Below are 14,214 nucleotides of genomic sequence, written 5' to 3'. Positions count from 1 at the left end.
CCCAGCAGCAGCACGTTCTTCCCCGCGGGGAGTTTGGAGCGCGAGCGGGTGGAGACCTCACTGAGGATGCAGGACCTGGCGGGAACAAGGCGCACGCTCAGGCCGGGGCCCCGCGCCGGAGGGGCTGCCCCGGCCTCCACGCCCGGACGGGGGCGGCCGAGAACGCGGCGGCCTGGGCCGGGCGCCGAGCCCCGGCGGGCACGCGACCCTGGACCATCCCCGGGCCGGCGTTGCCGGCGGGGACCAGGGAGGGCTGCGATCCTTACCAAAGGTTCTGTCCGTCCTCGTCGTCGCCTGCCGCGGCCGCGCCGTTGCCCGACGCTAGCTCGTTGGCCAAGGGGCCGCCTGTGTAAGTCGCGGTTAATCCTGGCGGACAGGAACCGAAGGAGCCGACTCGCCCCACAGCCGCCATCTTGGTAGGGAATCACACCGCTCCCGGCAAAGCTGAATGAGCGCAGCGGCGGCGGCGGGAACCCGGATATGGAGCGTTCGGCTCACGGGAGCGAGGCGGGGCATGCGGGGGTGGGACCCAAGCTCTGCAGGGACTGACGGAGTAAGAGAGGGCGAACTGCGCGTGCGCTGCAGGCTGGCCGGCGCGGCGGGGGTGCGCGTGCGCAGATTGCCCGGCCGGCCGCCCTGCCGCAGCGCCAGTCCTAAGCTCTGCGGGTTGATTGCCGCCACCCCCACCCCTCCTGCAGTCCTGGGCTGCAGCCGGGCGCCTTGGGGTGTGTCAGGGGAACGATGCTCGCTCTCTCTCTTCCCCCCCATTTTCCCCTTCGGGTCCACAAACCTCGTAGCGGGTGTGAAATTCCTGCACTGTCACTGCTATCCCGGCTGCTGCAATTAGAATTGGTTTTTCTGTTTACCTGAGACACAGCTGTCATCCTGCAATCTTCTTTCACCATTGTTGTGCGGGTTCTGTTTGCCTCATTCCTGTGTCTTCTTTCGTTATTTTAGTGGAGAACTTCCTCCGTTGGTTTTATGAGAGAAAAAAAGTAGGGTATGGCTACGTTTTGGGAGACCTGTATTCAATCAAGGTCCAGGTGAAAGCTTAATGAAGGAATAATTGATAAAGGTGTTAATGATCTTAAGAGATCTTGCTAAGGGGTTAGCAAGAGCAGGAAGATTTAGGGCTGAAGGGAAAAAGAAAGGAATGTTCACTAGAATCCAGAGAGCTGTAGCTATAAGAAAAGTGTTGATGAGCAAGATCTGTGGCTTTGAGTAAATGAACACAGCACTGACCTCTCTCATTCTGCCCTGAGGTATCCCACCTGTGTCACATTCGCCAAAGCCATCAGAAGCCAAAACGCAAGAGAACTCGAGCAAAGGAATCCATGCAGGTTTACCTATCTGAGCACAAAAAGGGATCGGGAAGAGCAAACAGAAGAGACCCAGCTCACTTTGTCTGTTTGAAAATGCAGTCTATACTCATTGATAGTTTGGCTGGGTATAGAATTCTTAGGATGCAAATTATCTTCCCTTATGTTTTTTTAAGGCCTTTACCCCTTGTCTGCTAGATTTTAGTGCTGTCATTGAGAAATCCAAAGCCATTTTGATTCCTACTCCTTTGTTATGTAGTCTTTTTTTTTTTTTTTTTTTTACTACTTGGAGGCCTTTAGAACTTGCACAGATTTCCACTAACACACATACCACTTCCAGTTTCTGCACTGTCATACTAATTATCCTGCCAAGTACCATAGACAAATAATTCATACTCTTACTCTAAACCAACAGCCACTTCTGCACTAGATTCCATCTCCTCTCCACCACTCCAGGGCATTGCTCCAACAATTCTCCCCGCCTTTCTCTAGATAATCATTTATTGATTTCAACTGGATCATTTTCTCTTGGCCCTCCCTACTCTTTCACCAGCTACTGCTACATTTCTTGCCTCCCTTTTACAGCAAAACTCTTTAAAATAGTTGTCTTTACATGCTATCTTCAATTCCTCTTCCCCTTTGGTCTTAGAACTCATTTCAGTCAGATTTTTACCCCATGACTCCACAGAAACTGCTCTTATCCTTGTAGTCAGTGATCTCCTTATTACTAAATCCAATGGTGAATTCTACTTCCTTGTCTTTTTAGCCTTTCAGCAACATATTCTATAGCTGATCATCCTTGCTTGATATTCTTCTTTACATGGCTTCCTGGTCACCATGTTCTCTTGCAGTTTTTTTCCTGTGTCACTAGCTGCTGCTCCTCAGTCTCCTCCAGCATTTCCTCATTTTCTTGACCACTTAATGGCTCAGGGCTCAGTATTTGTTCCTCTTCTCTATCTATACCCAATCCTTTGGTGATCTCATATAGTCTCAATAAATTCCATCTGTATGATAAATCTCCCAGATTTTTCTCTCCAGCCTAGAGCTCCATCTAGAACTCCAGATTAATACATGCCAACTGTTTCTTCCACATCTTCACTTGGATATTGAACAGCAGTCTCAAACTCAGCATGCTTTAAACTGAGTATCTGACCTCTCCCCCCAAATTCTGTTTCACCCATCACCTACCCTAGTGATCCCCAACCTTTTTGGCACCAGGGACCAGTTTCATAGAAGACAATTTTTCCATGGATAAGGAGGGGGATTTAAGTGATGGGGAGCAGTTGTATATACAGATAAAGCTTCACTTGCTTGCCTGCCACTCACCTCCTGCTGTGTGGCCTAGTTCCTAACAGGCTACAGACAAGTACTGGGGGTTGGGGACCCCTGACCTAACCCACTAGGTAGCAGTTCCTTATTGCCTAAGTTATTCTTGACTCCTCCTTTCCCTTCACATAGCACAATTGAATACATCAGGAATCCAAAAGTCTTTACCTTCAAAATATACCCACAATCCAACTTCTTAACACTCACCCTCTGATGCTACTGTGAGCTATCTTCTCTTGCCTGAATTGCTATAAAAGGCTCTTCAATACAGCAGCTGGAGGGATCTTTTAGAAATATGAGCCAGGAGTACCCTGGTGGTCCAGTGGTTAGGACTCAGGGCTTTCACTGCTGTGGCCTGGGTTCAATCCCTGGTCAGGGAACTAAGACCTCACAAGCTGGCTTTAAATATATATATATAGATATATATATATATACATATATATATATATATACATATAAAATTTTACTCTTTTACTCAAAATCCTATAGTGGTTTCTCATTTCAATCAGTAAACTCCAAACTCCTTCAATGACCCACAAAGTCTACAGAAGCTGGCCCCCATTGCCTCTCTGGACTTTTCTGCTCTAATTGGTCCCTCAGTTTCCCTGCTCAGTCATACTGGTCCCACTGCTGTTCTTTAAACATATTGTGTATCCCTTTGATTTAGCTGTTTCCTCTGCCAGGAAGGAGGTATTGAAAGTGAAAATGTCAGTCACTCAGTCATTCCCAACTCTTTGTGATCCCATGAGACTGTAGCCCACAAGGCTCCTCTGTCCATGGGATTTTCCAGGCAACAATACTGAAAAGGGTTGCCATTTCCTCATCCATGATATCTTTCCCAACCCAGGGCTCAAACTCTGGTCTCCCACACTGCAGGCAGAGTCTTTACCATCTGAACCACCAGGGAAGCCCATGAAGGAGATAAGGAGCTGCCAAAACAATATCTTCCCCCAAATAGCCACCTGGCTACCTTCCTCTCCACCTTCAATGTCTTCGTTCAGTTCTCAGCTTCTAGATGAAGTCTACCCTGACTACCCTATTCAACGCTGAAATTTAAATCTTCACCTCTGCAATTCCAGGTTCTTCTTATCTTACCTGTCTTTTTGTTTTCCATAACACTACCTTCTGATATAATATAAGATGTACAGATTATTACTTCGTAACCTACTACCATCATCCTCTATATCTGCAGGGGATTGGTTCTAGGACCCCCAAACAGATACCAAAATCGATGGATGCTCAAGTATATGAAATGGGGTAGTTTTGCATTACACCTTCACACACCTTCCATATACTTTAATCATCTCTTTGTTGTTTAATGACTAAGTTGTGTCTGACCCTTTTGCAACCCCATGGACTGTAACCCACCAGACTCCTCTGTCCATGAGATTCCCTAGGCAAGAATCCTGGAATGGGTTGACATTTTATTATCCAGGAGATCTTCCTGACTCAGGGATCAAATTTGTGTCTCCTGCATTGGCAGACAGATTCTTTATTGCTGAGCCACCAGTTCAGCTCAGTTACTCAGTCGTGTCCAACTCTTCGTGACCCCATGGACTGCAGCACGCCAGGCCTCCCTGTCCATCACCAACTCCTGGAGTTTACTCAAACTCATCTCCACTGAGTTGGTGATGCCATCCAGCCATCTCATCCTCTGTCGTCCCCTTCTCCCGCCTTCAGTTTTCCCCAGCATCAGAGTCTTTTCAAATGAATCAGCACTTCGCATCAGGTGGCCAAAGTATTGGAGTTTCAGTTTCAACATCAGTTCTTCCAATGAACACTCAGGACTGATATCCTTTAGGATGGACTGGTTGGATCTCCTTGCAATCCAAGGGACTCTCAAGAGTCTTCTCCAACACCACACACAGTTCAAAAGCATCAATTCTTCGGTGCTCAGCTTTCTTTATAGTCCAACTCTCACATCCATACATGACTACTGGAAAAATCATAGCCTTGACTAGACAGACCTTTATTGGCAAAGTAATGTCTCTACTTTTTAATATGCTGTCTAGGTTGGTCATAACTTTCCTTCCAAGGAGTAAGCGTCTTTTAATTTCATAGCTACAGTCACCATCTGCAGTGATTTTGAAGCCCCAAAAAATAGTCAGCCACTGTTTCCACTGTTGCCCCATCTATTTGCTATGAAGTGATGGGACTGGATGCCATGATCTTAGTTTTCTGAATGTTGAGTTTTAAGCCAACTTTTTCACTCTCCTCTTTCACTTTCATCAAGAGGCTCTTTAATTCTTCTTCACTTTCTGCCGTAAGGGTGGTGTCATCTGCATATCTGAGGTTATTGATATTTCTCCTGGCAATCTTAATTCCAGTTTGTGCTTCCTCCAGCCCAGCGTTTCTCATGATGTACTCTGCATAGAAGTTAAATAAGCACGGTGACAATATACAGCCTTGACGTACTCCTTTTCCTATTTGGAACCAGTCTGTTGTTCCATGTCCAGTTCTAACTGTGGCTTCCTGACCTGCATACAGGTTTCTCAAGAGGCAGGTGAAGTGGTCTGGTATTCCCATCTCTTTTAGAATTTTCCACAGTTTATTGTGATACACACAGTCAAAGGCTTTGGCATGGCCTTTATATAAAGCAGAAATAGATGTTTTTCTGGGACCCTTTTGCTTTTTTGAAGATCCAGCGGATGTTGGCAATTTGATCTCTGGTTTCTTTGCCTTTTCTAAAACCAACTTGAACATCTAGCTGAGCCACCAAGGAAGCCCTTAATCATCTCTCAATTTCTTATAATACCTCATAAGTAAGTGTTAGTCACTTAGTCGTGTCCAACTCTTTGTGACCCATGGACTGTAGCCTACCAGGCTCCTCAGTCCACAGGATTTTCCAGGTAAGCGTACTGGAGTGAGTCGCCACTTCCTTCTCCAGAGGATCTTCCTGACCCAGGGATCTAACTCAGGTCTCCCGCATTGTAGGCAGACACTTTACAACTGAGCCACCAGGGAAGCCCTTAATATAATGTAAATACTATGTAAATAGCTTCCCTGGTGGCTCAGATGGTAAAAGCATCTGCCTGCAATGCAGGAGACCGGGGTTTGATTCCTGGGTCGGGAAGATCCCCTGGAGAAGGAAATGGCAATCCACTCCAGCACTCGTACCTGGAAAATCCCATAGACGGAGGAGCCTGATAGGCTACAGTCCATGGGGTCGCAAAGAGTCGGACACAACTGAGCGACTTCACTTTCACTTTCACTATGTAAATAGTTGTAAATACAATGTAACTGTTATATAAATAGTTGTAAATGCTATTTAAATAGTTGCCTGAACAAGGCAAATTCAGGTTTTCCTTTCTGGAACTTTCTGGAGCTTTTTTCCCAAATATTTTTCTCTTGGCCATACCAATTGGCATATGGGATCCTAGTTCCCAGACTAGGCATCGAACAGGCAAAGAAGAAAAGGAAAGATATACCCATCTGAATGCAGAATTCCAAAGAATAGCAAGGGGAGAGAAGAAAGCCTTCCTCAGTGACCAATGCAAAGAAATAGGAAGAAACAATAGAATGGGAAAGACTAGAGATCTCTTCAAGAAAATTAGAGATACCAAGGGAACATTTCATACAAAGATGGGCACAATAAAGGACAGAAATGGTATGGACCTAACAGAAACAGAAGATATTAAGAAGAGGTGGTAAGAATACACAGAAAAACCATACAAAAAAGATCTTAATGACCCAGATAACCACAATGGTGTGATCACTCACCTAGAGCCAGACATCCTGGAATGGGAAGTCAAGTGGGTCTTAGGAAGCATCACTACAAACAAAGCTAGTATTGGTGATGGAATTCCAGCTGAACTATTTCAAATCCTGAAAAATGATGCTGTGAAAGTGCTGCACTCAATATGCCAGCAAATTTGGAAAACTCAGCAGTGGCCACAGGACTGGAAAAGGTCAGTTTTCATTCCAATCCCAAAGAAAGGCAATGCCAAAGAATGCTCAAACTGCTGCACAATTGCATTCATCTCACACGCTAGCAAAGTAATGCTCAAAATTCTCTAAGCCAGGCTTCAACAGTACGTGAACCGTGAACTTCCAGATGTTCAAGCTAGATTTAGAAAACGCAAAGGAACCAGAGATCAAATTGCCAACATCTACTGGATCATCGAAAAAGCAAAAGAGTTCCAGAAAATAAATCTACTTCTGCTTTATTGACTACAGCAAAGCCTTGACTGTGTGGATCACAACAAACTCTGGAAAATTTTTAAAGAGATGGGAATACCAGACCACCTTACCTGCCTCCTGAGAAAGCTGTATGCAGCTTTCAAGAAGCAACAGTTAGAACAGGACATGGAACAACAGATTGGTTCCAAATTGGGAAAGGAGTACGCCAAGGCTGTATATTGTCACCCTGCTTATTTTACTTATATGTAGAATACATCATACAAAATGCTGGGCTGGATGAAACACAAGCTGGAATCAAGATTGCTGGGAGAATTATCAATAACCTCAGATATGCAGATGATACCACCCTTATGGCAGAAAGCAAAGAAGAACTAAAGAGCCTCTTGATGAAAGTGAAAGAGGAAAGTGAAGAAGCTGGTTTAAAACTAAACATTCAAAAAAACTAAGATCACGGCATCCAGTCCCATCACTTCATGACAGATAGATGGGGAAACAGTGGAAACAGTGAGAGACTATTTTTCTTGGGCTCCAGAATCACTGCAGATGGTGACTGCAGCCATGAAATTGAAAGATGCTTGATCCTTGAAAGAAAAGTTGTGACCAATCTAGACAGCATATTAAAAAGCAGAGATATTACTTTGCCAACAAAGGTCATCTAGTCAAAGCTATGGTTTTTCCAGTAGTGATGTATGGCTGTGTGAGTTGGACTATAAAGAAAGCTGAGTGCTGAAGAATTGATGTTATTGAACTGTGGTGTTGGAGAAGACTCTTGAGAATCCCTTGGACTGCAAGGATATCCAACCAGTCCATCCTAAAGGATATCAGTCCTGAGTGTTCATTGGAAAGACTGATGTTGAAGCTGAATCTCCAGTACTTTGGCCACTTGATGATGCAAAGTGCTGATTCATTTGAAAAGACTCTGATGCTGGGAAAGATTGAAGGCGGGAGTAGAAGGAGACAACAGAGGAGATGGTTGGATGGCAACACTGACTCAATGGACGTAAGTTTGAGCAAGCTCTGGGAGTTTTGATAGACAGGGAAGCCTGGTCTGCTGCAGTCCCTGGGGTTGCAAAGAGTTGGACAGGACTGAGCGACTGAACTGAACCGTGCCCTTGGTAGTCCTGTAGTAGAAGTGTGGTGTCCTAACGTCTGGACCACTCGGGAATTCCCTTTCCAAATACTTTTAATCTGAGGTTGGTTCAATCTGTGGATGTGGACCCTACAGATACAAAGGGTGGACTGTATAGAATTTACTTATTTATTACAACTTAATCTCTGTGGGGGCTTCACTAATGTAGCACTTTGTGCCTAGAACACAGCACAGTATTTGTTGAAGGTATGAATAAAGGAACAGATTTACTCTTTGTCACCAGGTTTCTAAAATTTCAGGATAATGATGGCCTGGATAATGGATAATGATCACGATGATGGTGTTTGTGCATTTCAAGAGGAAAAAGGAATAAAAAAAAATTCTTTAATACTTGAAAGCAGGAGCTCTCTTTTACAATATGATAGCCACTTTTTGATATGTGTGTGTGTGCACATGAGCGTTCAGTTGTCTGACTTTTTGTGATCTCATGGACTGTAGCCCACCAGGCTCCTCTGTCCTTGGGATTTTCCAAGCCAGAATACTGGAGTGGGTCTCCACTTGCTACACCAGGGGATCTTCCTGACCCAGGGATGGAACCTGCAGCTCTTGAGTCTTCTGCATTGGCAGGTGGATTCTTTACCAGTGAACCAAAATCCTTCTAAAATGTATTCCACTTCCTCTTGCTACTTTAAGATGCTGCCTGAATATTGATTTACCTTTTCTTAAGAGGCTCTGGGCCTCTCTAGGTTTCTCAATAATAGTATCCTGCTGTTGTATGAGGAAGTCTTAGATCCTGCTGCGATACCCCGGGGTGTACCCAAATATCCTTTTTAGCTTGGCTTCTAATTCAGCTGAGCCGCGGAGCCAGGAAGTGGGAAATGGAGCCCTAGTTAGAGGGGACACAGCTCCTCTCTCCGACTTTCCATCACTGAGGAGCTGTGTCTCCTCTCTGTCAACCATCATCCCCTGCTTACTCATCAGCTTCCTCAAGGCCATATGCTGCTGCTGCTGCTAAGGCACCTTAGTCATGTCCTACTCTGTGCGACCCCAGAAACGGCAGCCCACCAGGCTCCCCTGTCCCTGGAATTCTCCAGGCAAGAACACTGGAGTGGGTTGCCATTTCCTTCTCCGATGCATGAAAGTGAAAAGTGAAAGTGAAGTCGCTCAGTCGTGTCCGACTCTTCAAGACCCCATGTACTGCAGCCTACCAGGCTCTTCCATCCATAGGATTTTCCAGGCAAGACTACTGGAGTGGGGGTGCCATTACCTTCTCCGCAAGGCTATATAGTTAGGGATTCTTTTTCTCAAGAAAAGTGATCATTTGCAGGCACAAGAGCTCTGCAGAAAACTGGTTAGTGGGGAGAACCTTCTGGAGGGCTGAGGGAGGGCGGGCTATGGTGGGGGGTGGGGCTGGTGCAGGCCACTTCCTCTTTCTGCCAGGGGTGGCTCCCTCTGTGTTTGAGAACTGGGACAAAGCAGCCACCCCTCGGGCTGCTTCCTCTTGCACCAGCTCCCACCGGCTATCTCTGGCAGATTTTCAAATAAGACTTGCTTCACCCACTGTGCCAAATGCTGGCAATCACAGTGGACACAAATGCCAGCTGAAAAGCCAAAAGAAAAAGGAAATGAGCAAGGCCAGGAGTGACCCCTTAGAGGCTGACTCTATGAACAATTCAAACAATAAAAGAAGTTCAAGAGTCCCCTACATAATATATGATTTTTTTTTTTTGTAACACCCCGATGTTTGAGAAAAAGCAGTAATTCTAGAATTGGCAGAGTCTCTGCTTACAAACTTTCCCAGCAGGAGATCCAGGGACCCAATTAGAGGGAAAATATGCCTAATCTTGCTTTTTTTGCTTTCCTTTGAGTTGTGTTTATCTGATTCTAAGTACCTCCATAGAATGAATGCAATGATGGGTATTCAGTTCACATTTCAGTCACCAGTCCCTCTAAATGACACACCTACCCTCTCTCCTACCACTCACCTAGGACTTTTACAGGTGAGCCCTGAAAGAACTTCATGTCTTAGACAAAGAAAGAGAGGGGGAAACAGCCTGAGAGGAGAAAACAGGAACAGACTTTCTTAGGCGTTTTTCTCCCTGCATGGAAAACACCTGAAAAATAATCTCTTCTATTTCTGGGTCGAAATTGAAATCCATGCCCTTCTTTCTTTAACAACAAAAAAAATATGCTTGTGTATGCACATGTGTGTGTATAAGCGTACCTGAGGATCACAGTTTACAAAGAAAAAACACTTCATTTGCTTTGAAATATATCATTGAAAAATACTATGCTCTGAATATTTTTAAAACTCCAGAATAAAGCAATTATTAGACTTGTCTTTTCATTTCAGGCTGAGCTCCTCAGAACAATACCCATGTTCATTCCTGGAAAAATGGGTGATGAATGAAAGGGTAAAAACCTGTAAATCAATCCATATTCACATGGAGTAGATGCTCGGTGACACACAGGGAAGACAAAGGGGCTTATCTTTCAGGCTAGAGGAATGTTTATCTAAGCATTTTAATTATCTACTTATATGTTTTTAATACCGAATAAATGGGATTTTTAGAATGCTTAGTTGTCACTGTTATTTTAATCTGTTCTTTACCACCAAAAAGAAGAAAAAGAGAGGTCCACTGATTAATGTACTGCTAGCTGGATACTTATTACATATGTTTTTGGAGGATCTCATTTCCTTGTAATCAGATGCTCTCAAGTTCAAGTCCATTACCTCTTTAAAGGAATAGTGATTTCACTGCGGCTTACTTCTTAGATTTCCAGAATTACACTCTTGCCACCCTAACTCCCTAAAGGAGGATATATTTAATAACTGACTTTATAGATTGAGATCTGTCAACATTAGATCATCAAGGTCCTTACATTTTTCTACTCTGGGGGCTCTACCTGAGGCAAAAAATAGGAAATTCCATGGCATTCCCCCCCTTTTTTATTCCATGGCGCTTTTAGAAATGTGCTGTCTTTTGGGGCTGCAGGTGATTTCATATTCATAACAATTTAGTCTAGTTTAGTCTAGAGCTAATTATGGTTTCTTATTGCTTTGACTAAAAGTAATCCTAGGAGTATAACCTATTATCTTCTGCACCAACAAAAACATTATGTTCATTTCTTTTTTCCCTACATGGGAAAGAGGATGAAAGAGGTGCCCAGTGGGAAGTTTCTAATAAGCAAAATGAATCAGTTATTTTACACCATGTAAAATTAAAGAGTTGTTTATTTGGAGGTTTTTGAGATTCTTAATCGATTCAGTGCATGCTAAATCGATTCAGTCATGTCCTACTCTTTGCGACTGTAGCCCATCAGGCTCCTCTGTCCATGGGATTCTCCAGGCAAGAATACTGGAGTGGGTTGCCATGCCCTCCTCCGGGGGATCTTCCCAACTCAGGGATCAAACTCACATTTCCTGCATTGGCAGGCGGGTTCTTTACTACTAGCACCACCTGGGACACCCTTAAGGAGATGCTGCTGCTGCTGCTGCTAAGTCACTTCAGTCGTGTCCGACTCTGTGCGACCCCAGAGACGGCAGCCCACCAGGCTCCCCTGTCCCTGGGATTCTCCAGGCAAGAACACTGGAGTGGGTTGCCATTTCCTTCTCCAATGCATGAAAGTGAAAAGTGAAAGTGAAGTTGCTCAGTCATGTCCGACTCTTAGCAACCCCATGGACTTCAGCCTACCAGGCTCCTGCGTCCATGGGATTTGCCAGGCAAGAATACTGGAGAGGGCTGCCATTGCCTTCTTTGTAAGGAGATTCTTCTGCTGCTGCTGCTAAGTCGCTTCAGTCGTGTCCGACTCTGTGCGACCCCATAGACGGCAGCCCACCAGGCTCCACCGTCCCTAGGATTCTCCAGGCAAGAACACTGGAGTGGGTTGCCATTTCCTTCTCCAATGCATGAAAGTGAAAAGTGAAAGTGAAGTCTCTCAGTCGTGCCCGACTCTTAGCGACCCCATGGACTGCAGCCTACCAGGCTCCTCCATCCATGGGATTTGCCAGGCAAGAATACTGGAGTGGGCTGCCATTGCCTTCTCTGTAAGGAGATTCTAATGATCTTCAAATTTTTACTATTAGAAAACAAAGGGACTTCCCTGGAGGTCCAGAGGTTAGGACTCAGCGCTTTCATTGCTGGGGGTGCGGCTCTGATCCATGGTCAGGGAACTAAGATCCTGCATGCTGCACAACTTAAAGAAATAAAGGAAACAGAAAATTAGCGTTCCTAAGTAGGTGACATCAGGAAGTAGAGTGTCCTATCCAATTCTTCCTCTGTAAATCTCAGGATTGCTTCAACGAATCAAACTTATCTTATATTTCAGTTCATTAGTAAATGGAATAGCCAGATAACCTACTAGAATTTTTACTCTGGTATACACATATATATATTTTAATATACTGGCTTTAGTCTAAGAAGTACATTGACCACATGATCTCTGGTTTAAAATTTTGCTTTAAATAGCAGCAATATTATAATGAATCTGACATTTTAGATTACTGTCCACATGATTCAACCTAAGTATTTGATTAAACAATGTTAATGAAAAATTGAATGAACTAGATAGCAGATCTGCATCATTTAGATGAAATAAAGTGTTTGGATTAGGTGTTCAGAGTGACGTTGGTGGGGTCATGGGTTACAGTCCAGGCTCCAGAGTCAGACCAATTTCACTTCAAATCTAGACTCCACCACTTACTAATTGTGCAACCTTGGAATTGTTTCAAATCTAAAGCCTCTAATAGAGTTATGAGTGGTAAACAAACGAAATCTGACATATAGTGAGGATTCAATAAACATCAGAGATATTTACTATTATTTGAAATAAATTTATCAGGTGTTTTGTACAGCAGGGTTTCTCAATGTTGGAATGGTTTAAATGTGCACATGAATTCCTCGGGAACCTTGTTAAAAAGCAGATTCTGATTTAGTAGGACTGGGATGGGGTCTGAGTATCTACATCCCTAACAAGCTTCCAGATGGGTATCTCTACCACCACACATCAAGGATATGTGGCAAAGAAGAACACATACTTTGGATTTATTCATCTGCAGACTAGAATCCTGACTCCAAACATGTCAGCAATATGACCTGGGCAAGGTCAAGCTTTCTCATTTCTACCATGGAGATGATAACATGTCTTTCTAGTTAAATCAACTTTTTGAAAATAAAAACCGTGAATTCAGGGACTTCCCTGGTGGTCCAGTGGCTAAGACTCGGAACTCCCAATGCAGGGGGCCCAGGTCTGATCCCTGGTCAGGGAGCTAGATCCCACAAATGCCACAACTAAGAGTTTGCGTGCTGCAACTAAAAAAGATCCCAGCTTTCTTTTCGGCCAGAACCGCCATCTTCCAGTGATTCACCAAGATGACCAACACCAAGGGAAAGAGGCGGGGTACCTGCTACATGTTCTCCAGGCCTTTCAGAAAACATGGAGTTGTTCCTTTGGCCACATACATGCGAATCTACAGGAAGGGTGATATTGTAGATATCAAGGGAATGGGTACTGTTCAAAAAGGAATGCCCCACAAATGTTACCATGGCAAAACTGGGAGAGTCTACAATGTTACCCAGCATGCTGTTGGCATCGTTGTAAACAAACAAGTTAAGGGCAAGATTCTTGCCAAGAGAATTAATGTGCGTATCGAGCATATTAAGCACTCTAAGAGCCGAGATAGCTTCCTGAAACGTGTGGAGGAAGATGATCAGAAAAAGAAGGAAGCCAAAGAGAAAGGGACTTGGGTTCAGCTGAAGCACCAGCCTGCCCCACCCAGAGAAGCACACTTTGTGAGGACCAATGGAAAGGAACCCGAACTGTTGGAGCCCATTCCCTATGAATTCATGGCCTGATGGGTGTAAAAATAAAGACCTGGACTGTAAAAAAATAAAAATAAAAAAATAAAAAAGATCCCATGTACCACAACTAAAGACCCCGCATGCTACAACTGAAAAAATATATATGTATCCAGCATGCCGCAACAAAGACTGGAAATCCTGAGTGCTTTAACAAAGACACATTGCAGCCAAATAAGCAAATAAACATGTTTCAAAAATAGTGAAACTCAAGCAGTACCTGCCATCTTATAGGTACTGAACAAATCTGAGTTCATTTTTTTCCATAAGACATGTTCTACTGGTTCATCCAATATGAAAGGCTATGATAAGCCTTCCTTCCTGGCAAGGCTGAAAATTCCAATCTTCTTTGAAAACATCTTAGAATTTGATGATTATAAAATCAACTTCAATGCTGATTTAAAAAGTTGTCATTGCATGGCAAGCAGATCAATTCAGACCAGATGTTGTGGTAACAGATCAGGAAAATGCCCCAGGCAAG

At 44.1% G+C, this 14,214-nt stretch overlaps 2 protein-coding genes across 2 annotated transcripts in view; one reads left to right on the top strand and one right to left on the bottom strand.

The window, feature by feature from the left end:
* The window catches only part of DYNC1LI1 (dynein cytoplasmic 1 light intermediate chain 1), a 53,324-nt gene extending 52,795 nt beyond the window's left edge, over positions 1-529 (bottom strand). Inside the window, exons 1-2 of the mRNA XM_027522268.1 lie at positions 267-529; positions 2-75 (exon numbers count right to left, since the gene is read on the bottom strand). Of these exons, the coding sequence (XP_027378069.1) occupies positions 2-75; positions 267-412 (220 nt within the window). The 5' untranslated portion in view covers positions 413-529. The remainder of the gene's footprint in view (position 1; positions 76-266) is intronic.
* A 12,698-nt stretch (positions 530-13,227) lies between these two features.
* Positions 13,228-13,758, top strand: LOC113880425 (60S ribosomal protein L21-like). The gene has a single exon (XM_027522590.1). The coding sequence runs from the start codon at positions 13,248-13,250 to the stop codon at positions 13,728-13,730; it is 483 nt and encodes a 160-aa protein (XP_027378391.1). The 5' UTR covers positions 13,228-13,247; the 3' UTR covers positions 13,731-13,758.
* The last annotated feature ends 456 nt before the right edge of the window (positions 13,759-14,214 follow it).

Source organism: Bos indicus x Bos taurus, chromosome 22, assembly GCF_003369695.1.
Source record: "Bos indicus x Bos taurus breed Angus x Brahman F1 hybrid chromosome 22, Bos_hybrid_MaternalHap_v2.0, whole genome shotgun sequence".
Taxonomy (NCBI): Eukaryota; Metazoa; Chordata; class Mammalia; order Artiodactyla; family Bovidae; genus Bos; species Bos indicus x Bos taurus.
Note: the sequence above shows the minus strand (reverse complement) of the source record. Positions and strands in the feature narration are given on the sequence as shown.

Bases quoted from the DNA above. Each gene is read 5' to 3' on its own strand.
- LOC113880425 (XM_027522590.1), top strand. From the start codon at position 13,248: ATGACCAACACCAAGGGAAAGAGGCGGGGTACCTGCTACATGTTCTCC.